The 27,929-nt window shown below is 32.6% G+C and overlaps 1 protein-coding gene across 1 annotated transcript; it reads left to right on the forward strand.

Moving 5' to 3' along the window:
- The first annotated feature begins 438 nt into the window (after nt 1-438).
- LOC148276441 (uncharacterized) lies at nt 439-27,608 on the forward strand. Its single transcript, XM_088234243.1, is given in 5 exon segments — nt 439-463; nt 1,026-1,093; nt 1,095-1,571; nt 4,310-4,483; nt 27,390-27,608. Coding segments are annotated over 5 exon segments (963 nt in total).
- Nucleotides 27,609-27,929: the final 321 nt, after the last annotated feature.

Here is a 27,929-nt window from a genome sequence, read left to right on the forward strand (position 1 = left end):
ACATCCTTTTGTTGTAACACAATTTAATAATATGTATGATTCTTATTTAGAAACTTTGCTGGTCTGTCTTTAAACTGTATTTAAAAAATAATGTTATAATATCATTGTCGACTGTTTGTTTCTTTAAAACAAATAAATAAATAATAAAATGCCTCTCCAAAACCCTTACAAAACCTTCATATTCGCCTAAAGAAAGAGTTGCTGCGCTAACCGGCACATTACTTCGAATGTTTTTATTAATACCACGTAAAAAAACATTTTTATTTTTTGTATTTATTTATTTTTATCTGTACTAAATTTAGTTTTTTTGCATTACATTTGACTATTTTATTTCATCTTTTCAAATTTATCGATTTTTTCATCTGTGTTTTACTCAATACAACTGTGAGTATTCTTCAAATATTGCAGTGTAAACACGTTTTTGACAAATATGTCAACATGAACTTCCCAGAAATCGAACTCGGTGACAACAAGTACGGAAGGCGAACGCGCCGATGACTACATTAAAATTACAAGGCGGATCCTAACTCTATTCGATTTACTTTGACTAAAAGCATCTAGTCGAAATAATTCGTTAATCATTATTCTGGTTCTATTTCATGCATAATATGTCTGGACGTGAAATAACATTATACACACATTTAAAGTGATAATGGTATTTATTGGGCTGTCACTTTATGATTTTTCTAGTTATTAAATGTGAGATGTGTACAACTATTTATGTAAATATATTACATAACGCACATTATACGAGTACTATATTTAACTATCGAGCCAACCTCTTTGAAATTGCTGATAGGGTCGGCTATACGCATTGAATGTAATGATGATAAAATATTCAAGATTAAAAAGTCGTTTAGACGGTAAACTGAATTTCTGATTGAGTATCAGTTCTTTATTATGAAAAGAATCACACAATTTTTAAAGTACAATTGAGGACGGAAACCCAAATAAAAAAACTAAACTGATTCTCGACGACATTGCGAGGCATTTACGTTTTAAAAACCATGAAATCATTGTGAAAGGTGATAAGTTTACCGGTGAAAATTATAATGGAGATATAATTCGTGTAGAACTAGTCGAAAATAACGATGAAAAGTGTTCCAACGGAAAAGGCTGCAAGAGAAGCATCTCCTTTAGGCGAATACTATAAAATAGAAACTCACATATACAGCGAAGTGTTACCAGCCTTCTACAAATTGCAAGAAACTTATATGATTCCACAAAAAGATTCATTTTCTTCAGCAAAGTATTATGACGCCATTACTGAAGATCCAGAGGAAATGATTGTATTACAAGATTTGTCATTTGAAGGTTATCAAATGATGGATAAGATGAAACCTTTTGATTTCAAGACAGCGCAGAAGGTTTTTAAAACGTTCGCTAGATTCCGCGCCTGTTCTTTCGCCCTGCGAGAGAATGACCCGAAACTCTTCGCCGAGCTTTCTTCGATTATTCCGAAAACAAATAATTACGGAGATTACCCGTTAAAGTACCCTAAAATATTCGGAACATATTCTAAATATATTAATTGCCCTAAGAGCAGATCGAAAATAGAGGTTTTTGCACATGTAAGCTGAGAAACAGCTATAAACATGTTAGATTCGAGTCTTACAGCTCCTTCTAATGTTATATGTCATGGAGACGCTTGGAGTAACAACATTCTCTTCAAATTAGAGGTAGGTGTTGATTTATTTAAAAAAATATATATTCATGTTAACTTAGAGATAAGTTTAAAGATATCTATTTATGAAAATCTAATGTACTTACACAAATATATTAATGACTTGAATGAATGAAATAGAGACCTCCATAGAATTGACACAAGAAATATAGACTAGCTGTGCCCACTAAATTAGGCTTCAAAAAGTTTGAAATTATTTTCTACGACACTGATATTATATATAAGATTAAGATAATAATATTCAAGCTTTGTCAAAAAGCAAAAAAAGATTTGGTAAATATAAGCTGTTTAGAAAAGTATATAGTAAAATAGAATATTTAGAAGACAAAATAGCTTGGCTATGAAATGATGTTTTTCGGTATTAAATTGTCAGTTTGAATTGCTCTAGTATAACTGTTTGTATTTTGCAGGAGATTCTATTAATCGTATGTGAAAAATAAATTTGATTAAATTTTACGAAAGCTATTTTTTTAGCTTTTTGATTTATTTTTTTGGCACAATAATAAGGTTTATATTAATTGGGGTTTTGTCAAAATAAGTGTTTTTCGTACATTTTATCGAAAATGCAATGCCTAGAAATTTTACATGAATTTTTTTTATTCAATTGACCCGAAGGGCCGTTTCATCCGTGTTGTCCGAATCCACACGACATGGTTAAATTAGGGTGGATTAACATTTTTTGGTATAATTTATTTTCTCAAAATACAGTAAAAATCGATCCATGTTTTTTATTATGTAATTGTGGATTTTGACGATCCTATAAAATATGCCAAAGGAGATGAAATAAAAATTAAAATATTGCAATATTAATAAGTGGCCACATTACACACTGTGTAATATTCACAATTTTGCTTATGTTTGAACATGCGTGTTTCTTTAATTCTTCTATCTCATGATCTTTGTGAAGTTAAAGACCTGAAACATTTATTGACGTGGGTAAGATTCATCTAAATAAATTATTTTTCCTTTCCTTCTCTAAAATGTTCTTTATCTCTGCTGTAATATTTTATTTTTAATAATTTCCTAAGGGGTAAAATTCAGTCTTTGTCTTCAAACACTTGGACATGCTCAAAATGTTGTTGATTAAAATTTAAAGAGTAAAATTATATTAAATAGCTGTACATTATATTATTGCTTTAAAAATGTTCAATCTCTCCGTGCTATAAGAAATAGCGAGACGTTATTATTAAAAAAAATATACACGGCTTTAATTACGTGTTATTGATATTAATTTTATAATTAAATTATGGATATACTGACTTTATTTGAGATAAGTTACTTTACACGGGTCTGCCCAAAACTATTAGCACTCGTTAACTTTAAGGTAGGACTCGTCAAGTACCTCTGTAGCTCAATCACAAATAACTATCGGCGTGCTTATAAGCTACGTGATAACAATTTCTCACCATGGTTGTTTGTCGTATTCACGATCACAATGAAACATCCGTGAACACCTAATATTAAATATCAAAATATTTACGTTTCACGACGTATAATCCTGCTGCACAATCACATATTTTAATTTCACCGGTGTAAATATGGAAAATATTCCAAAACTGCTATTTCTATTTATTTATTTATTATTTATCATGCTATTTATTGCATTTAGCCGGCGGTTGGCAAGCCAAATGTCAAGAAAAGCCGTTGACATAGTAATTGTAATTTAATTTTCACTTTTTTGTATTAGATACTCCTTACTGTATTGCAAATGCAATATATTATTATATTATATTGTATTATTTTTTTATAGTAAACGCCGATTTTTCGCCAGTGAACTGTATTTATTTACGAGGAAAACAAAAAACAAACCGACACGAGAGTTGACTTAGAGATTACACACGCGTTGACTTATGACTGCGATAACTTAAGCATGTTCATCGTGATCGCTCAAATGCTTAGCGCGTTTTTAAGCACGTTGATAGTTATATTTGATTGAGCTACTGTTTGGTTGCAACAATTCGCGAACAGTACCTGTACTCATATAATGCTGTTCAGAATCGACTCCATGCACTCGGTGATAACTATTCCGACGTTGCCGATATTTTTAACATAAAGTATAGTTTATATATTTCAACTCTATTTAACTATTTTAAAGATGGTGAACGGTAACTTACATTAATTTGTTGGATTATAGTACTTTCTATGTTTACTTTTGTATGGGTACTATTGTGTGTTTACTATATTTACGCGTACACTTCAATTTTTAACTATTTTAATAATTATTATTTAAAGTTTTTCTTTTTTTTTGAGTTTTAAAAGATTTTTTTTGCTGTCTGTATTTAATATACTTATATTTCGTACCTTTATTTTTTTTTTTATTAAATATTATGTATATTATATAATATGAAAACTTCACTGGTCCATTAGAGTTAAGTCTAACTGAATAAAAGAAAATAAAATGAAAAATAAAAAAATCAATATAAATAACAAAAATATAAATAAATTAAATAGTAAAAAAAATATTTCCAGGGTGACAAGGTATCTGATCTCAAACTGATTGACTGGCAACTGACGAGTTGATCTCGTCCATAGTAGATTCACTTCCATGGAAGTCGACTTCATCGAGGAACACCTGGACACCTTACTTAATATTTACTATTCAACCCTGACGAAGGCGATAGATAGAAATGCTATCCCGAAAATGTCTTCCGAAACCATGTCAAGGAGTTCATGTTATATGGAGTCATAGTGGCAATTTGCGTGAATCCGTTTATATTGACCGACCCGGAAAAAGCCAGACCAATGGAAGAAACTGACAAAGAAATTGACGATGGAACTTTTAAGCCAGATTTAAATTATGTAGTTTTAAAGAGAATGAATGATATTATCGATTATTTTGTCAAAAAAGGTTTATTATGAAATAATATAGTCTCAACTAATGTAAGTAAATATTTGTAGTAAACTATTTACCGATTTTTTATATCTATCGGTTTCGAGACGTACCCGTCTCATCGTCAGGGTGGTAGTATGCAAAGATGGTGATAATAAAGGTGAAAGTGTATTTTAGTATTTGCATGTTGGTTAGTCATCTTCCATATCATATCAGGGGTGCTGTTCTGAATCTTTTCTACCCCCTAAAGAGTGATACATCAGGAGATTTTTATTTTTGCATGCGTTTATACTTTGCTTAGTATCTGACCACACTGATGATTAAACGTCAAATACATATGAACACGTGAAATCAAACATGATGATTTTTTTAATTTGTTGCCAAAGAGAGGGAAAACATTTTTTAGAAGGAAATATGGAAGTCTAGTCATTTACTGGGCGTATGACCTGTGATTGTCTTGTTCACTTTACACACTGCGTAACATTCACTGTTCTGCCGATGCTTGAACATCCACATTTACTCAACTCTTCCATCTGTTAATTTTTGTGAAGTAAAAGAGCTGATACCTTTATCTTGTGGGTGAGATTCAACCGGCTGAACCGATGGCAACGCCTGAAAACAATTTTTCAATTTTTATACATCTTTTTTTTTTAATTAAAAGAAATATTAACGTTCTTGGAATGATATTTTAGTTATATTATACTTTTAAGTATATTTTTTATTTATAAAAAAATGTTTTTTTTTATCTAATACATATTTACTCAATTATTTTTATTGCACAATTTTGAAAATGGCTCTATCGTATAATTTCTTTAATTAACTTAAATTAACCGTAACACCACGTGAGCAGTCACGTGTGAGCATGCCTATAGAGATAGGTATAGCACTATGAAAATAAATAATTAGTACTTATTTGTGTTATTGCCATTTTTGTGACAATTATCGTAATATGTAAGTAAATAGAACCTACAAATATATCGTTTAAATCAAAGTTGTGTTTATTCTAAAAATTGTTGTGTAACATAATATGTAGGTAAGTATATAAAAAAAAATATTTGCGTTCTATTAATTTACCAAAATATTATGCTTACAGGGGGTATTTTCAACGCTTCTTAAATAACTCACTATTAGAAAATGGGGTCTAGTTGGGGTAGAGTAAAGATCGAGCCTCAAATTTCTGATCCGCGTATCCGCGACACTAGCCACGGGACCGTAACCTGTTTTTATAAATTATATTATGTGTCCGCCTCGTGGTCTAATGATTAGCGCGTTTTCCTACGATGCAAGAGGTTTCAGGCTCGAATCCCGGCATGGAATATATATTTTAAAATGTATTTCCACTGCAATATTCCATAGACCCTCGACTGGCACCTGAAGCGTAAGACTGGTCGTATTACCTATATGTCATGAATACAATATCGAGATTAGCTGCTATTAATGAACCAATGTAGTGAATTATGCACCATTAGGTGCTAAAATGGTAATGATTATGATGATGTTTATATGTAGATATACACAAAATAAACTCCAAGATATAGTTGTTGGCATCGTAGTGTAATGGTCAGCGCATTTGCTTGCCATGGAAGAGGTCTCGGGTTCGATTCCCGACATGGTTGATATTAAATATTTATTTATAAGGGTGTTTTCACACGAGTATATTTTATAGTCCCTGGACTGGTATCTGAAGCGTAAGATTGATCATCTCACCTTTATGTAACAAAAATGATCAAAATACGCTAAGATTGGTGTACCAATGCAGTGCTCTATGCACCATTAGGTGCGGAAAGGGGATGATGATGATGATATGAGATGATATACATAATCTGTTACAGCGGAAGCGGTGAATATTTTTGAAGAAATATGGAAAGTAGCATTTACAGGACCTGTGATCAGTCATTAGCTGGTTTAAGTTAAACATAATAAACTAAGTTATCATTTTACGCACTATAATCACGTTTCTGCTGATGTTTGAATACCCATCGTTCTTTAATTTACCCACCTGTTGATTTTTGTGCTGTTTAGCGGCAAAAACCTTTACTACTGTAGTTGAGATTCCAGCAAATTATTTAACGCCTGAAAATAATGTAAAATAAAATCTCTGTTCAAATCACGTTTGAAGAAACATCTTCTTTCTTTTCCTTAATCTCTCCTCCTTTCCTTTTTCCCCTTCCCTCTTTTTTTCTTTTTCCCATTGAGAAATAGTTTTTATTTAAGGTAATTTATAAACAAGTACGTTTATTTCTATTTTTTATATATCTTTAGCTTTTAAATCTTTTTTTCTATTGAATATGTTCTGTAACTTGAATTATAAAAATAAAACTATTATTTTATTGGTTGGTTGGAAGAAATTGCCATTTGGCAATAAGCCCGCCAATGTACAAATAACATTATGTACAAAAAGTTAAATAAATAAAAAAAATATTTCCTAGAACAATTATATCACACTTAAAATTTTGATAATTATTACTCTTCTTTTTCGTCGTTTAAGAAATCCTACGATCTCCAGAAAACTAGTTGTTCTCCTGAGACGATGAGGACTTACTGTTCCTCCATCCTTTGGATGGTCTTGCAGGCGGACGTTGTCCAGATGGGACTTCATTGGCTGCAGCGTACACAAGTCTGTCGCTGCTCGTCCTGTCCAAATGGTCCCTTCATTTTCTTCGTCTGGATCTGCTCCATCGCACAATATCCACTATTTCACGCGAATCTCTAATCATATTATTACGTATTCTCAAAGCGTTTGTCCAGTAATGGATCTTAAGACCTTCATTTCAGCAGCTCTGAGTAGCCTTTTGGTACGAACGGAGTCAGCCCGCGCTTCCACAGCATGCGACGTAATGAGTCTCACACACATTTTGTGTATTTTAAAATAAAATCCAAAAACACTTCATTAACACAACAAAAAAGGATTTTGATCCATCTATCTTTTCATATAAATATACCTATTTTGAATAACTCCCTAAAGGTAACATCCAAAACCTGTTGGTAAATATTTGGAAATACCGAAAATAATGTTGATTAAACCAACTCTAAAAAGAAATTTAATTCAGCGCATATCAGAGTTCTCTTTAGCTACGGTTTCCTAAGAGAGCGGTGCTGTCATCTAGCGGCCGTGTCTGTATAAACCAGAGTGACGCTGGTTTCCTAGAGAGCGACAAGACTGTATCCTGGTAAAACGAACGCAAACTTAGGAAAACATACGGTTTTGCCATTTGAAAACGAATGTTTTTTTCAAATCGCGCAATAGTGAAAAAATATAAAAATGTAAACTAGATAAAAACAATATTTAAAAAAAAACCTTTAAAGGTATTTCTGTTAAAAATATACTTTAAAGTTTTATGTAACTAAAATACAATTACTTTTAGACCGGCAGATTACGCCATTTCAAATATAGACTAAACTTAGGTATCCGGGATCTCAATAAAGACTTAAGTATTTAACTAAAAAAAATAAAAATAATTTAAAGATAATACATTGAACATGAAAGTGGCCCAAGCCAAATTTAATTTTTTTATTTTGAAAAGAAATACAAGCATTTTAAATCACATACATTTTTGTGACATCCTACTTAAAATTATGCATTCGGTAATACTTAAAAAAAATAAATATTGAAATACTTTAGTTGAAACCTTTTTTTATAGAATAAGTAGAAATAAAGAAAAATGTCCCAAAAATGTATGTAATTTTAAATGCTCGCATTTCTTTTCAAAATCAAAAAAATTAAATTTGGCTTCTGCCACTTTCATTTTCAATTTATTATCTTTAAATGATCACAATATATTTTAGTTCGATACTTATTCTTTATTGAGATCACAAATACCTAAGTTAAGTGTAAATTTGAAATGGCGTAATCCGCCGGTCTAAAAGTAATTATATTTTAGTTACATAAAACTTTTAAGTATATTTTTTACCGAAATACCTTTGAAAAATGTTGTTTTTATCTAACTCATGTTTTTTAAATTTTTTTTTATAGCATGATTAAAAAAAACGTTAGTTTTAAAATCGCGAAATCGTACGATTTCCTAATTTTGCATTCGTTTTACCAGACCACAGCCTTGACTGTGCCGCCATTTGCATGACGGCCGTTATAGCGGTGCTAACAGTCTTCGAATGATTTTCTCGTGTAGCGGTAAACATTTTCGCCTATCAAAATTGTCTGCGCAAACGTGATATGAACTGGCAAAATCGACTAAATTTTGTTTTATATAATGTTAAGAGCAAATAAAAAAAAACCCACTTAAAGCAAATTTTATGGAGAAATATCGGGACGACGCATGGTGGGCCCAAATTCACAAAATACGATAAACATTATTTTTCTATGGTTTATTACTTTTTATTAGTTTAAAATATTATTTTAATGATTTTTAAGGTTCTACCGTAAAAATAGGCAACAATTGTTAGTTTGATGAAATATTTTTAGATGTTTTTATTTATCTTGAATTTGTTTTTTAATTTTAATTTTAAATATTTAAAATATATATTTTTATTTACTATCTAATGAATCAGAATCAACACTAGTCTCCATTCCATCGTTACATTTATTTGATTATTTATTATTTTTTTATTTTCTTGCTTCTTCTCCACAACTCAATTGTTTTTCCAAAATTTGGAAGTATAAGCAACTTTGGCGCTTTCAATGATAACGATTTCTTTTTTTTCTTCAGTAAATCTTAGAGTTCTCTAATTTAGATTAGATAATATCAAATTAGAGAGATATAAAGCTGTAATATAGAAATTAACAAACTGAATAAAAATTCATAAACTAAGATAAGAAAAGCATAACGACTTGTTCACGTAAAAAAATTATCACAAAAAGCTGGATGAACTTGTATATAATTTTTCATATTATATTTTTACTAGTCATATTAAAGAACATTTCTGCAAGATTAGATGTCCAGGTTAGGGGGCGAAAGTGTATTATAAATCAACGCGATATATTTTATTTGTAAAAAGACGGTGGCAAAATTTGTCTAAATTTAATTTCCAATTTTATTTATAAATATGCGTATTATATTTATAAAAATACACGCATTGCTTTACATTTTAATGAAAAATAATTTGTTTGAAAAAACTCGGAGATTTGTCACAGCACGCCAATATATGATACACGCTTCCGCTTACGATTGCTATACAACTGAAGCAATGGATCAACGCGTAATTTCACAGTGTTCCCCCTCCACTCCATGACAGAAGTTTTTGGTTTAAAAAACACACTTTAAGACACAATTTGTCTGTTTGTTAGTTAAAAATAATTAAAAAATACACTAAAAAAACTTTACACTTTTTACTTTTCATCGTGAATTCTAAATTTGGTTAAAAAACCGCGCAACGCTTGTGATATCAGATACAAACTACAATGTAAAACAAAAAAAATATTTGAATAATACAAAAATTTATTTGCTACAAGAAAAAAAGTTCCCCATCTATTGTAAAATAATTTTTCTATTTCAAAAACATTTCTTACAATGATATTAATTAAACGTAATTTATTTCTACATTATGACATTGGAAAATATGATACTGATCACGGGCGCTTATTTCAGAGCAATTTTTTGACAGATACTTATCTGTCACGGTCGCCAGGTGACGACACCGCTTTCTGTTAGTTTACTTTTCTAGACACCGTTAAGACAGCCATCTTATTATACCCACCGCACGTTACGCATATTACGACCGCTAGATAATGGCACCGCTTTCCTAGGAACCCATAGCTTTACTTCAAAAACATCTCTTGCATAAATGCATCATAATATTATTATTGTTGTTGCGTCGGCAATATCTTTTATGTAATTGCCTAATGTGTCTTTTGATAACGAATTTTTATAAATATCTAAAAGGGCTTTTTATGACTAATAGAAAATGGCAGAAAAATGTAAACATTTGGTTTAATCAAAACATTGAAAATATTTGTTTGAAAAATATGACGATTCGTCCATTCATTCCCTTTTCAAAGAGAATCGGTTGAAACATATTTACAATTTAATATTTATTTATTATTCATATAGTTATCTTTTTATTGATAAATTGACATGTTTAGACATGCCATGGAATTATTTTATGGAAAGTTGTAGGTAGAAGAAAATATTAAAAACTTTTGCAAAACAAACACAAATAAATTATGATTACCGAAAAATTAAATTAATATAATTTGACTACAAGAGGTATAACTCTCTGTCCAGGTGTATGAAGAATACAGTTCTGTGTGTGAAATATAATCAGAACCTTGTACGAGTGTTTCAACTCGATAGCTGCTCTGAGGTCAAAACCCTAAATAAGGAAATCGAGTGGAGATGAGTCCGCCTCGTGGTGTCCGCCTCGTTGGCGCGTTCGCCCGAAATTCTTGAGGTCCTGAGTTTGATTCCTGACAGGTTAGACCTAAACATTTATTTTTAAGATGGTTTAAACTGCAATATTTCAATGAACCTGGCCTGTAGTGTAGGACTGATCAGTCTACCTTCATCTAAAAGACGACCGAAATACGCCGCATTTAGTTCTCAAATGGAGCGCCCTATGCACCACTGAATGCGGACAGGGGAATGATGATAAGAGATTTCCCAACATGGTTAACATGAAATATTTATTAAAAAGATGTTTTTACAATATAATATTTTACTATCCCTGGACTGGCACCTGAATCGTAAGGCTGATCACCTTGCCTTTCATGTAATGAAATTAATCGAAATACGCTGCGAATGCTGTACTTATAGAATTAAGAATAGTCCAGAAGCCTTATATGCACATCAAAGAGAAGGCGACTAAACTACTACTAAAGGAGTAGTTTGACATTTTGACCCATTAGTTTCTCAACTTCTCTTCAACTACCGATTTGAATTCAACTATGTCGTGTTGTGTGGTTTTAAAGTGTAGAAACACTGCTAGGACCTAAAAAAAACAAGATGGGATCACATTTCACGTGTAAGTATCAAATGCACGTGTAAGTAGCAAATGCATTACTTAAAAATTGAATTATTTTTCCATCTGTCAGATTGTCAAAGAAAATAATATAGACGTTTTGTGAGTGTTGCCAGGTTGGTCAATTTTTTTACAATTCTTTGCTCATCTAATGAAAGAACTAATGAAAATTGGACCTCTCGGATTAAACAACGCTGTGGTGGACATTTGGCCGACATTATCTTTAAAACATCAAATATTATTTAACATGACATAAAAGTATCTGTTTTATGTAAAATAAAGTTTGTTTTATTTTTTATGTTTAAAGTTCACGAATTAAATTATTCTTATTAAATGACCATTTACTTATCTACTCTGTTGTGTCAATCAATGTTTGCGCGTGAACAATATTTTTTTTATATTTCTTACATTTATGTTATGATTATATTTTTCGCGATCTGGCAACATAACGCGGCGACTTTACGCATGCGCGCGGCGAAAGTGGGGCAAAGTGAGGGGTTTTTTGGACACAGTCCGATGTATTCAAATATGATTCTACGCTCCTTCTGGACTATTCTTAATTTTATGGCTGTACTAATGCTGTGCCCTATTTACTATTGGGTGCAGATTGAGAAATGATGATGATAATGAGAATGACTGCAATATTCTAAGTAGGTATGTTTAAATTTTTATAGACGAGTTTTGATATTTATACATTGATTAATAACCTAAAAAGAGAAATGAATAGTTTATGCACCTTATCTTCGCTGCAATTCGAGCACCAATGCGGTGCCCTATGCACCACCGGGTGCAGGTAGGGAAATGATGATGTAGATTAATTTGTTAAATTCGCATTTTGATACGGGCCTAGATGTTCTGTGTAACTACTATGATTGTTGTAGCTCTGTTGTAGGTACGTCTAAAAAAAAATATATTTTTGTAAAATACCTTAATACGTAAGTAAACGCAAACAGAAAGTAACACGACCTTTCAAAAAATATTTTCAATAAAGCTTTAATTTTGCAATCATGAACCGGGTTGTGGTCCCGTGGTAGTCCTATGGACTCACGTATCAAAGATACGAGACTCAAATTCCACTCTACTCAATTCCCATTTTCAGCACAAGCGACTTCCAGCTTTTAGGAAATGGTCTGAAAATGTCAGTATTTTGGTAAATAATAAGAATAACATATTACAATAGAGATAGGAAGAAAATACTAAAGGGCATATGATCTGTCATTGGCTAGTTTGAGTGGCCACTTTACACACTGTGCAACATTCACAATTTTGCTTATGTTTGAACGACCGTGTTTGTGAAGTCAAAGAGCCAAAACATTTATTGATGCAAGTGAGATTCATCTGAATGAATTATTTCACCCAGGCAACGACCGAAACCATGGAAGAATTGAAGAAATGTGGATGTTAAAACATTAGCAAAATGGTAAATTCATACAGCATGCTAAATGACCTCTTAAACCAGCCAATGACAGGTCATCAGCCCTGTAAATGCCTAGGTGTTCTCTATCTCCGTTGAAATATGTTAATTTTAATAATCTCTCAGGATGTTAAATTCAGTATTTGTCTACAAACATTTGGACAAGCTGAAAATATTGTTAAATAATAAGTCAAAATTTTTTTTTATTAAAAAAAAATTATGAACGGTAGCAATAAAAAATGCTGTATTTTTTAATTATTAAAAATAATTTGGAACTTGGTTTTTGCCGGGAATCAAACTTGGAACCTCATGCATGTCTCGGATTCAATTACTAACTGAGTTGAATATATGTAAGTATTTATTTTAAAGGTGTAACAAAAACAAATAAATATAATCAATTTGACAGCCTTAGAATTATACATGAAGCGAAAGATTGATAATCTTACCCGTATTAATAAACGATGGAAATACTCTAGAATTGGTGATACAATAAAGTGTCCTATGCACCATCAGACGTGAATAAGGGTAAGACGAAGTGGTTTATTACTTAGCTAATTTTACGCAGTACTGTAATTTCATTTGTAAAATAATATTATTTGAAGCGTAATGCTGATATTCATGTCTTCATAATGTCAATTTCAATCGATATTCCATGCGTTAGTTTTTTGAATACGGGCGCAAGAAAATGAGTCATGTTTCGATTTGTTTTGCTTCTTCTAGACATCTCCTTATATGGTATGAAAAGCATAAACGAAAATAACTCATGTACTAACTGAAGAAACGTTTAACAATAATATCAAAAGAACGATTATTATATTAAATTTTATTTTAGAAAGCATCAAAACAACTTATTGTTGCATTTTCACAAAATAATGTGGTGAAATCGGCTCACGTTTTCTGGGGTATACAAGGCCTGAAAATGCCACCACCGCCAGTCCGTTTTCGAAATTCAATCGCGAAGCATACGTATTAAAAATAACATATTTTGCTAAGCTTTTAATAAAAAGTGCGTGTTTTTGATATTTTTTTAAAAATTTAATAAAGAAAAAAATATCTGGTGTCCGAAGATTGTAAAAACGTGGTGCCCAGGGGTGGCAATTTATTGTCCTTTTTAAAAATAAATTGTTTAAATATAATAATTAATATTTTGGGGTCCAGTGTAACAATTCTATTGTTTTACGTTTTGCTTTTTTGTTAGTGTGAGTGTTAATTTTAAAGTTTTTTATGTAATCGGGAATCGAACCCTGAATAAACAAACGTAAATGAGACATCGTCTTAGTCGTTACACACGTTTCCGCCAAATTTAATTAATTTTAACGGCGTTCTTTTTTATTGCGCCATAATTTGCAATATCGAAGTGTTACGAAGTGTGTTCAATCAGTGAAATTAATAATAAAACAAACTTAAAATCGGTTTAATAAGTAAAAAATTAAATTGCCTCTTCGAGTTTAAAAAAAAAAGTATATTTATATTCGGGAGCGGTTGGTAAATACAACCACCCGAGCTTTATTAAATGTAATTGTGATCTGGTCGGAGATCGAATCTGAAAATCCAGTACGCTGGGCAAACGTCTTAGCCATTGCACCACATAATTCGCAAAAGAAAATCTGTATTTTTTTATTATTGTTGCACAGTAATAATTTTTGTTGAATTTCGGAAATGTTTCTAAGTGAGTGAGTGAGTGAAACTAAAAATAATTACCTTTTGCATTTTTGAATTAATTTGTGTTATAAAAATCAGTATATAATTTATTCCGGGCGCGATTGATTAAATATTACTAAATATTGTGCAAGCATCATCAGGGAAGGCGGAATTGAAATATTCAAGAAGATGGCAGCAGTATGATGAACCTTAAAATTATTATTAGATTTGAAATGGGTTATTGATATATTTTTACTTGCTTTTCTTCTTTTTATTAACAGGTTTTATATTGTGAATGTTTAAACTGTAATCACCTTTTTTTAAAATTATTGAATATAGGTACATAAAAAATAGACAACGTTTATTTATATTTAAAAACAACGCGTAAATCTCATATATAATATTAACATGTGTCGTTATTTCTACAGGTTATTTATTATCAAACAACTTATGAAGTATAATGACGGAGGGTAGTGAAAATGTAGTCAATGCCTTGATTCACAAAATAGCTAATGGAAAATATTGAAAAATCGTTAAATAATTCATAAAGTAATATTTTGTTTGATTGATTTAAGTAAAAAAAATAATTATCAACTATTTCACAACGCTGGGCAATTATTTAATACCCGTGTATTTAAAAGCCACGATTTTAAAAACTCCTAAAACAATTAATGGAAAAACTTGGTAGAACCAATATTTATTTAAAATGAAGAATACATTTCTTAAAATTGTAATTTGTGGTGTTAACATGAGTTGCGTCACAAAAAATGGCAACAAACAAAATAATCAGACATACAACAGGTTTACAATAAATATAAAAATATATATTTTTAATATAGTACATCAATACATAATAGTTTGATAAAAACGAAAACAGTGAAAATATTTCATATAAGGTATCTATACAATGACGAAACTACCCTCGGCCATGAACATTCTTATTGTTTATGTTAATTTTAAATTAATTTGATTACTCGAATCACAATAATCAAATTCGTATTTTATCATTATTTTACTTCCACGGGACTCCTGTTCTCCTGTACTGAGTTGGAAAAAATATTTCATACTATGCGTTTTATAAACATCGATACATTTTCTATGTGCGTTTCGTCGAAAACCATTTGTTTTTCAAAATTCGGTTACGGTCAATTTATCAAAAGTGAACGACATTCCTTTTTTATTATTCAACGGAACAAGTGTAAGCGTCAAATACGAAGGCAATCTTTTATTTGTCAAAAAAGTGTAATAATTTTTATTGTTAAACGATCGAGATTGAAGAGTAATAATACAAGTGATCAGGATTTTCTTTAAATACATAATTTGTACAGGAAATCGCAAGGTAAGCCTTTTTTATTTTTAAAACCGATAGACAAAGTGTCATTTTTTTTAAACATTTATTTCAGCAAATTAATTGTAAATATGATGAATAAATAAAAGGACACGACATAATAAACTGACTGAGTAGGTAGGTATATTCAGAAATCAAAAGTATACAAGAAATTCATCTTAATTTTAAGGTATGTAAATTGACCATTTTTAAATATAATTTTTAAAATTCATTTTAATTTCAATTTGTTTATTTAATACGTTTATGAACATTTACAGAAGATATATTTAAGGCATAAATAACACGAAAACAAGAAATTGTTTTTACAATTTAAATGTGATAAAATGGGAAAATAAAATACCCAGTAGTTATAGTAAAGGGAAGCTTACTCTAACTGAAAGCTGAACTTTCTTTAGGTAACACGAAAGATGTCGATATTCGAAGAGATCTGGGCCTCGATTACAATGGGTCGTTAATATTTATCATCAATTTTATCTACAAAGTAAAATAAAGTTTTCTGTATGAAAAGCAGAACATGAATGCCATCTTTTCTCCTAAACATATTTAATTATTGGTTACCGTCGAAGATACTTTAAATGTTCATGCAAATTTACTCATTTTCGTACACAAATATCGTTTTTCTTTATAGAGAATCGAAGATAAATCTGTTTACTTCCATTGTAACCAGGGCCATGGTTGAGTGAAAACATTGCTCTTCCTAACAAAATGTTTTCCAAATGCAGTTTGGTTCGATTCCCAACAAAACTTTTTTTCCCAGGAGTTGAAAGCCGATAGAGGTCAAGAGGTTGTTCGTGGAAGCCATATGCTCCAACTATGAAGCTGACATTTAATGATGATTTTTGATAATCATTTGGTTCGATTCCATATGCTCCAATTATGAAGCAGAAACGGAGTGATGATTATTGAAAACTCTGGGTTCGATACCCGACAAAATTTCCTATTTACAGAATTTAAGGGGTCGATTTCCGATAGAGACGTTTAAAGGCTGTTTGTGAAAGCCATATGCTCCAACTATGAAGCAGAAACGGAGTGATGATTATTGAAAACTCTGGGTTCGATACCCGACAAAATTTACTTTTTTTACAGATTTTTAAGGTCGATTGCCGATAGAGACGTCTAAAGGCTGTTTGTGGAAGCCATATGCTCCAACTATGAAACAGAAATGAAGTGACGATTATTGAAAACTCTGGGTTCGATACCCGACGGAATTTTTCTTTTTTTTTACAGATTTGTAAGGTCGATTGCCGATAGAGACGTCTAAAGGCTGTTTGTGGAAGCCATATGCTCCAACTATGAAGCAGAAACGGAGTGATGATTATTGAAAACTCTGGGTTCGATACCCGACAAAATTTCCTTTTTTTTACAGATTTTTAAGGTCGATTGCCGATAGAGACGTCTAAAGGCTGTTTGTGGAAGCCATATGCTCCAACTATGAAGCAGAAACGGAGTGATGATTATTGAAAACTCTGGGTTCGATACCCGACAAAATTTCCTTTTTTTACAGATTTTTAAGGTCGATTGCCGATAGAGACGTCTAAAGGCTGTTTGTGGAAGCCATATGCTCCAACTATGAAGCAGAAACGGAGTGATGATTATTGAAAACTCTGGGTTCGATACCCGACAAAATTTCCTTTATTTACAGATTTTTAAGGTCGATTGCCGATAGAGACGTCTAAAGGCTGTTTTTGGAAGCCATATGCTCCAACTATGAAGCAGAAACGGAGTGATGATTATTTAAAACTCTGGGTTCGATACCCGACAAAATTTCCTTTTTTTTTACAGATTTTTAAGGTCGATTGCCGATAGAGACGTTTATAGGCTGTTTGTGGATGTCATATGCTCCAACTATACAGCAGAAACGGAGTGATGATTATTGAGAACTCTGGGTTCGATACCCGACAAAATTTCTGTTTGTTTTTACAGAATTTTTAGATCGATTGCCGATAGAGACGTCTAAAGGCTGTTTGTGGAAGCCATATGCTCCAACTATGAAGCAGAAATGAAGTGACGATTATTGAAATCTCTGGGTTCGATACCCGACGGAATTTTTCTTTTTTTTTACAGATTTGTAAGGTCGATTGCCGATAGAGACGTCTAAAGGCTGTTTGTGGAAGCCATATGCTCCAACTATGAAGCAGAAACGGAGTGATGATTATTGAAAACTCTGGGTTCGATACCCAACAAAATTTCTGTTTGTTTTTACAGAATTTTTAGATCGATTGCCGATAGAGACGTCTAAAGGCTGTTTGTGGAAGCCATATGCTCCAACTATGAAGCAGAAATGAAGTGACGATTATTGAAAACTCTGGGTTCGATACCCGACGGAATTTTTCTTTTTTTTTACAGATTTGTAAGGTCGATTGCCGATAGAGACGTCTAAAGGCTGTTTGTGGAAGCCATATGCTCCAACTATGAAGCAGAAACGGAGTGATGATTATTGAAAACTCTGGGTTCGATACCCGACAAAATTTCCTTTTTTTTACAGATTTTTAAGGTCGATTGCCGATAGAGACGTCTAAAGGCTGTTTGTGGAAGCCATATGCTCCAACTATGAAGCAGAAACGGAGTGATGATTATTTAAAACTCTGGGTTCGATACCTGACAAAATTTCCTTTTTTTTTACAGATTTTTAAGGTCGATTGCCGATAGAGACGTTTAAAGGCTGTTTGTGGATGCCATATGCTCCAACTATACAGCAGAAACGGAGTGATGATTATTGAGAACTCTGGGTTCGATACCCGACAAAATTTCATTTTTTTACAGATTTTTAAGGTCGATTGCCGATAGAGACGTCTAAAGGCTGTTTGTGGAAGCCATATGCTCCAACTATGAAGCAGAAATGAAGTGACGATTATTGAAAACTCTGGGTTCGATTCCCAACAAAATTCCTTTTTTTTTTACAGAATTTTAAGGTCGATTGCCGATAGAGACGTCTAAAGGCTGTTTGTGGAAGCCATATGCTCCAACTATGAAGCAGAAACGGAGTGATGATTATTGAAAACTCTGGGTTCGATACCCGACAAAATTTCCTTTATTTACAGATTTTTAAGGTCGATTGCCGATAGAGACGTCTAAAGGCTGTTTGTGGAAGCCATATGCTCCAACTATGAAGCAGAAATGAAGTGACGATTATTGAAATCTCTGGGTTCGATACCCGACGGAATTTTTCTTTTTTTTTACAGATTTGTAAGGTCGATTGCCGATAGAGACGTCTAAAGGCTGTTTGTGGAAGCCATATGCTCCAACTATGAAGCAGAAACGGAGTGATGATTATTGAAAACTCTGGGTTCGATACCCAACAAAATTTCTGTTTGTTTTTACAGAATTTTTAGATCGATTGCCGATAGAGACGTCTAAAGGCTGTTTGTGGAAGCCATATGCTCCAACTATGAAGCAGAAATGAAGTGACGATTATTGAAAACTCTGGGTTCGATACCCGACGGAATTTTTCTTTTTTTTTACAGATTTGTAAGGTCGATTGCCGATAGAGACGTCTAAAGGCTGTTTGTGGAAGCCATATGCTCCAACTATGAAGCAGAAACGGAGTGATGATTATTGAAAACTCTGGGTTCGATACCCGACAAAATTTCCTTTTTTTTACAGATTTTTAAGGTCGATTGCCGATAGAGACGTCTAAAGGCTGTTTGTGGAAGCCATATGCTCCAACTATGAAGCAGAAACGGAGTGATGATTATTTAAAACTCTGGGTTCGATACCTGACAAAATTTCCTTTTTTTTTACAGATTTTTAAGGTCGATTGCCGATAGAGACGTTTAAAGGCTGTTTGTGGATGCCATATGCTCCAACTATACAGCAGAAACGGAGTGATGATTATTGAGAACTCTGGGTTCGATACCCGACAAAATTTCATTTTTTTACAGATTTTTAAGGTCGATTGCCGATAGAGACGTCTAAAGGCTGTTTGTGGAAGCCATATGCTCCAACTATGAAGCAGAAATGAAGTGACGATTATTGAAAACTCTGGGTTCGATTCCCAACAAAATTCCTTTTTTTTTTACAGAATTTTAAGGTCGATTGCCGATAGAGACGTCTAAAGGCTGTTTGTGGAAGCCATATGCTCCAACTATGAAGCAGAAACGGAGTGATGATTATTGAAAACTCTGGGTTCGATACCCGACAAAATTTCCTTTATTTACAGATTTTTAAGGTCGATTGCCGATAGAGACGTCTAAAGGCTGTTTGTGGAAGCCATATGCTCCAACTATGAAGCGGAAACGGAGTGATGATTATTGAAAACTCTGGGTTCGATTCCCAACAAAATTCCTTTTTTTTTTACAGAATTTTAAGGTCGATTGCCGATAGAGACGTATAAAGGCTGTTTGTGGAAGCCATATGCTCCAACTATGAAGCAGAAACGGAGTGATGATTATTGAAAACTCTGGGTTCGATACCCAACGAAATTCCTTTTTTTTTACAGAATTTTAAGATCGATTGCTGATAGAGACGTCTAAAGGCTGTTTGTGGAAGCCATATGCTCCAACTATGAAGCAGAAACGGAGTGATGATTATTGAAAACTCTGGGTTCGATACCCGACAAAATTTCCTTTATTTACAGATTTTTAAGGTCGATTGCCGATAGAGACGTCTAAAGGCTGTTTGTGGAAGCCATATGCTCCAACTATGAAGCGGAAACGGAGTGATGATTATTGAAAACTCTGGGTTCGATACCCGACCAAATTTCCTTTTTTTGAGAGAATTTTAAGGTCGATTGCCGATAGAGACGTCTAAAGTCTGTTTGTGGAAGCCATATGCTCCAACTATGAAGCAGAAACGGAGTGATGATTATTGAAAACTCTGGGTTCGATACCCGACAAAATTTCCTTTATTTACAGATTTTTAAGGTCGATTGCCGATAGAGACGTCTAAAGGCTGTTTGTGGAAGCCATATGCTCCAACTATGAAGCGGAAACGGAGTGATGATTATTGAAAACTCTGGGTTCGATTCCCAACAAAATTCCTTTTTTTTTACAGAATTTTAAGGTCGATTGCCGATAGAGACGTCTAAAGGCTGTTTGTGGAAGCCATATGCTCCACCTATGAAGCAGAAACGGAGTGATGATTATTGAAAACTCTGGGTTCGATACCCAACGAAATTCCTTTTTTTTACAGAATTTTAAGATCGATTGCTGATAGAGACGTCTAAAGGCTGTTTGTGGAAGCCATATGCTCCAACTATGAAGCAGAAACGGAGTGATGATTATTGAAAACTCTGGGTTCGATACCCGACAAAATTTCCTATTTACAGAATGTAAGGGGTCGATTGCCGATAGAGACGTTTAAAGGCTGTTTGTGGAAGCCATATGCTCCAACTATGAAGCAGAAACGGAGTGATGATTATTGAAAACTCTGGGTTCGATACCCAACGAAATTCCTTTTTTTTTTTACAGAATTTTAAGGTCGATTGCCGATAGAGACGTCTAAAGACTGTTTGTGGAAGCCATATGCTCCAACTATGAAGCAGAAACGGAGTGATGATTATTGAAAACTCTGGGTTCGATACCCGACAAAATTTCCTTTTATTACAGAATTTAAGGTGTCGATCGCCGATAGAGACGTCTTAAGGCTGTTTGTGGACTCCATATGCTCCAACTATGGAGCAGGAATGGAGTGATGTTTGTTGAAAATGGTTTTTTTCGATTCCCAACAGAACTTTTATACGTGCTAAAAACCAGAAGCCAATATAGACGTCTAGAGGCGGTTTGTGGAAGCCATATGCTCTAACTATGAAGCAGACATTAAATGATGATTTTTTTTAATCATTTGGTTCGTTTCCGTAAATTTTTTGTTTCTAACAGATCTTGAAAGCCAAATAGAGACGTCTCAAGGCTGTTTTGTGACGCCATATGCTTCAACTATGTAGCCGAAATGAAGTGATTATTGTTGAAAACTTCTGGGTTCGATACCCAAAAAAATTGTCTTTTTTGCAGAATTTTAAGGTCGAACGCCGATAAAGACTTCTGGAGACTGATTATGGAAGCCATATACTTCAAATATGAAACGAACATGAATTGATGTATATTCAATATAGTTTGGTTCGATTCCTAGCATAACTTTTTGAACGAGTTAAACGTCGGAAGCCGATAGAGACGTCTAGAGGCGGTTTGTGGAAGCCATATGCTCCAACTATGAAGCTGACATTCAATGATGATTTTTAAAAAAACATTTGGTTCGATTCCGTTAATGTCTATATTTTTACAGAACTTGAAAGCCGATAGAGACGTCTAGAGGCTGATAGTGGATGCCATATGCTTTAACTTGGGAGCGGACATGGAATGTTAAATGTACCAATATTTTTTTTTGTCTTGTTCTCTTAATATATGTAAAATCGAAGTCTAGAGGCTGTTTACTTAAATTGACTTTTTTTAGTAATTGTTATGTTAAAAAAGTTTGACCTCGAAAGATTTTAGCTTTTTGAAAATTTATACCAATTTTATTTATTCACACAAATATTAAAAAAAATATAATAACACAGCTAATAGTGACATAACTAAAAACGACCCGTAGGCCTTTGAACTATGAACTCGCCTCGACTAGCTCGAAAATTCTGGTAGAGTCGGGAAAATTATAATGCACGTATTATATTTGATCATTATGCTTGAAACTAACGCTACTGATCAGGGGTTTCTGTATTATCCGTCTTAGGTGGTAGTTGTGGTTATGCTGATATTTTGGGCTTGTATTTCTTAGTGAATAATTAATAATATTTGTGTATAATTTGCATTTCACATTTATATTATTTGTGGGTTTGTATTTTAGTTATCACCAATCTTAAATATGGTTAAGAGATTTTTCTAATTTCGCAACAGTATGGTGTACGTTGGGATAGTCATTGAAAGCAGCGAATTCATGTTTCATCATATTTAAAATCGCGATAAACATATTTTATGTTGTTTTTGTACAAACATGTTAGTTTTAAATAAGCTTTCCATTCGATTCGTTCTTTATTTGATGGGCAAAACAAAAAACCGAGACTTGTGGTCTAAAATGGTTTCGGAAGTACATGAAGGGAGCTTTCATTGATTATATCCATGTAGTTAGATATTTATAGTTAGATATTTATAGTTAGATAACTGTTTTTAGTGGTGTGATTTAGTTAGAAAATTGTAGAACTAAAAACCAATATATACTAAGTTTGATTTGCTTTGACCAATGGGATACGAATTGTTTTTTTGTTGTTTGTTTTGCAAATTATGTTTTTATTAAAATAAATAATGATTTTTTTTCTAGATTCCTGATGTTTTTAAACATTTTAGTGATCCAGTAGTGCATAGAACGCTGTGTTAGTACTTGCAATACAGTGTATTTCTAATATGAAAACAAATATTTTTTTACTGAAATAATCCTATGTGTTTTTACCAAATTACAACAGGGATGGAGATCATTTTGGAGAAAGGAATATAGAAGTCATTTACAGTTACAGGGTTTATGACCTGTCATTGGCTTGTTTCTGTATAGGTATTTTTAAAGCTGTTTCTCGTTTATTTTTCAACAAAAACAGGATTATGTATTTTGATTTTACTACATAATTAACAACTAAACTATGTTCTCTTTTAGACCGATTCTCCACATCAGTTTACTAATAAATAATGTTTTTCGGTATACAATGAAATTTTTGATGATAATATTTTATTTTATGACTAATTATACACTATTGATACTCAAACTGCATACATTCTATGTTTTACCGTAGATTTGAACCTTTTTGTACACATTATCATTGGCTGAATCATGCGGCCACTTTACACACTGTGTAACATTCACAATTATGCCTATGTTTGAACATATGTATTATTGTTTTCTCTATGGGTAGTTTTGAAGCTGTTTGTCTTTTATTTTGCAACAAAAACAGTATTATGTATGCTGATTTTACTTCATAATAAACAACTAAACTATGTTCTCTTTTAGGCCGATTCTCCACACCAATTTACTAATAAATAATGTTTTTCTCTATACTAAAGATTAGTAGCTTTTAATGTACACATTAAACATGCATTACTGTAATGTTTTATTGAATTTTTCTTACAGATGTTATGATCACAATTATTTTTGTACTACGTTTTATGGATGTATTTTAATGAGTTTTCCCTTGATTAAAATTTTCATGTTTTGTTGAATGTTAAATGTATTTTAAATGCTTTTGATGTTCTAAATAACTTATGTACAAATACTAATTTATTATTTTTATTTTCAAAATAATGTAACGAGGAAAAAGCCAACTTATCTTCTCTGCTTATCACTCCAACCAGAAGTAAAGTTCTGCGGTGCCGAGTCTCTACAGAAGCAGCATTGTCCAGATCCGGAGTGCAGCTTCGTCGGTATCCGGAAGACTGTCAGGTCCGCGTTGCAGCTATCAACATGCACCAAATTAAAACGAACTGAAATAGGTAAGAGAGTTGATTGGTTGATTTGTAGAACTCCACATTAAAACTTATAATACAAGAAATCAAACACTAATTTGAGTCTACTGAACACTTTACTTTATTTTTACAAATATAAAAACGAAAATTTCGTGACAATTGTTTCGCCTTCTTAGGGCATTTTCAAACGATTTTTTTATATTTGTAAAAATAAATTCATGTGTTCAGTAGACTCAAATCAGTGTTTGATTTCTTAAATTATAAGTTAAGGTAAAAGAGCTCAAAATTTCTGAAATATATTTTATGAAAGGCATTTTTTGTCAATGTTTTTTTTTAAGTTGTGCACATTCACACTTACATAAGTATGTCTGGTAAAATTAGTTTTAAAAGGCGCAGTTTTCTTTGTTTCCCAAGAAGTTTTAAAGGGGCCTGTGTTCTCTAAATGTCTATATTGTTTATAATGTCAAAGTACCTATGTAAATATGCATAAGAAAATTTTGTTTTTTGCTCAGCAACCAAAGGGGGCCCCCCGACGCCTAGGGCCTTAGCACTGGATCTCATAATGGGAACTTGGATACTGTGGACGCACAGCCTGCGCCTCGACGGGGTTGCGGCAAAGCAGTCTTCAACTTATCACTGCGCCGCGACGCCACGCGCCACCTGTTTGCTTTCGACAAGAAATGTGAAAGTAATTATTTTTGTTAATATTTTTTACTCATCAATATATTTCATAAATTGTACATGTTTTAAAAAAAATCTATACACATTTACTTTTATACATTTAGTAACGCTTATAACTGTAACTCTCCAAAAAAAGATACTAATTCTTGTGCTTGGAGAGTCAATTACACTGTTATAGTTATTTATTTATTAGACTTTATATAATTTTGAATACACGAGTACACGAAAACAAAAACTAGTACGATATAAAAGAAAAAACAGTAAATAGTAATACATTCATGATAATTAAAATTGAATGCAGTTTTTACACTTGTTCAAAAAATTTCTTTAAATTTACTTTAAATTTATTTTAAATTTATTTTAACATACTACAAAAGAAATGAAGAATATTTTAGAGAAGCTAATATAGAAGTCTAGGCATCTACAGAGCTTATGACCTGTCATAACAGCTCACCAGAAAGTTAAATCCTGTCCTTGTCTACAAAAGTTTTGGACAAACTCAAAATATTGTTGAATTTATTTATTGATATTAGTTTTAAAAGTTTTTATAGTTCATTGGAGAGATTATTGTAATTTTTGACACCTTTGAAGACAAAGCTATTTTGATCATGACTTGTGTAGACTTTAAGGATTTTATAATATTTTGATATCTGAGTGACTTATTCATCTAAAATTCTTATAGGCATAATTTTAAGTAGAAATAAAAGAAAATGTCACAAAAATGTATTTGATTTAAAATATTTGTATTTCTTTTCAAAAACAAAAAATTTGGCCGCCGCCACTTTCATGTTCAATTTATTATATTCAAATTATTAAAACAAATTTTAGTTCAATACTTAGTCTTTATTGAGATCTCAGATAACCATTACAGATTTAGTCTAAATTTGAAATTGCGTAATTTGCCGGTCTAAAAGTTATTTTATTTTAGTTACATAAAACATTTAACTATATGTTTTAATAAAAATACCATTAAAAATTATTGTTTTTATCTAAGTTATTTGTTTTTATTTTTTTATTATTGTGCGATTGAAAAAAAAATTTCGTTTCGAAATTAAAAAATCGTAGTATTTCCTAATTTTGCGTTCGTTTTACCAGGCTACAGCCTTAATGGTGCAAAATAAATTCAATCTATTTACCAATTTGCGACATGATACTAATTTTCTTTTCTCTTTTTCATAGTTCGGATTACTTATATCGAGAGATGTCTTGTTTCGTTCTTCACTTTGAGAGATCTTCGGCAGCAGTCTCTACGCGAGTAATTGACGAATAATCCAAGGACCAAACAATTAGCCTTTCATTCGGCTCACATGCCGAGGGTGTTTCGGAAGAAACATTATTACGGGGACATTGGTGCCGTAAAATATAAGCGAAGAAAATTGATAGTATTTATTAAACAATTCTTAAAATTATTATAAATTCTGTGTTTCATGGTCATCACAGAATAATATTATAAGCATGTGTACTTACGTTTAAATAAAACGAAAATCTAAATCATAACGTATCAAAATATTGCTTGTTAAAAAGTCAATTGAAAAATGTAAATGTGGGCTTGTTTCTTATCGTCCATGCGCTCTGTAGCGGCAAGACGTGGGGAAATTTATTTCTCATCTGTTATTAAATTACATCATAATTGGAAACTAGGAATTAGAAATTCTAACCGCCTCTATGTGCTCTGTAGTCGCAAGATGTGCTGGGATATGTTGTACAGAATGTACAGGGCTCTTGAGGTGATTTTTTTAAGAATGACGCTTTTATTATTAATTAAAAGAAACGTCACTTCCTTGTGAAGTCAGATATGCGTTCAGACATGAACTGCCCACAAATTATAAGCTGTGAACCTCTAGGACCTCGAGAACTTGATGATTGTGTAAAGTGCGCAAACGCGGTTTAGGCTGAGGGAGGCATCCGTAGTATTTAACCTAGCAAGCTGTAAAAACATCGAATTTATTCATTGAGAAACGTGAAATTTAAAATACCAGAACTTGATGATTTTGTAAAGTGCTCAAACGCGGTTAAGGCTGAGTGAGAAATCCGTAGTATATGACCTAGAAAGCTGGAAAATCATCAAATTTATTGATTGAGAAAAGTGAAATTAAAATCGCGGACTAATGAAGAGTTTTTAAATTTTTTTACTCCTCACTCCATTTACACATTTTGTAAAATAATATATTCAGTAATACAAGAGTATTGAAATATAATAGGGAAACATGACTTTTTTACAATTATGAATTAATAAGGGTCTATGAAGTACTGTCTACATATGTATAGTTCATTGACCGATGAAACACAAAAATGTGCAATCATTTCACCTGAAATATAGATCAACGACCGATGAAGCAAGTCATCCTTTTATATTAAATACAATACACGCACCATACACCAACACCGTCTCTTCTGTCAAAGTCCAAATAGGGCAGAATCCCCCCAACACCGGAATCCTACATTGATGACCCCGGTGCGAGTTACATACCCCCCGTCGTTCCGACGTGATGTTCTCTCAGGATACCGGGCTGGTACCTCATGAGGCGCTCAACTGTTACAAAGATCTTCACCAAATAACGCGTTTGGTACGTAGCATCTACGGGTATCCAGTTGGAAGACAGAAGACAACTTACAGCACGCTAATCTCGTACAACGACGCCGTTCACCCTCATCTTCATAGATCTCGCCTAGTTTCACTGATTTCGCTCAACCACAGCGAACACTCTCAACTACACTGAACTCGCCCCTCTTCGCTGACTCGTCTACGCCAATCTCACACAAATACGCTGAATTCGCCCATCTACGCCGATCTTGAACAGTAATGTTTTATTAATGTCACGCCAAGAAGGTATTATTTTCAATAAACTACGTAGAGCTGCACAAGCATCAACGTTAAAAAACTACGTTATCAAGACGATAACTTCATGGAAGCATACTGCAAGCATCAAATCAAACCTTAGCAAGTCATGGGAAGAATCTTCATAACACATTCACACATTCCATCTTCCCTGAAATTCTTCGTTCTCCAACAAGGACGACTCTTTGCCACGAAAAGCGTA

Source organism: Micrasema longulum, unplaced genomic scaffold (assembly GCF_059751315.1).
Source record: "Micrasema longulum isolate JH-2025_06_02 unplaced genomic scaffold, ASM5975131v1 h1tg001217l, whole genome shotgun sequence".
NCBI lineage: Eukaryota > Metazoa > Arthropoda > Insecta > Trichoptera > Brachycentridae > Micrasema > Micrasema longulum.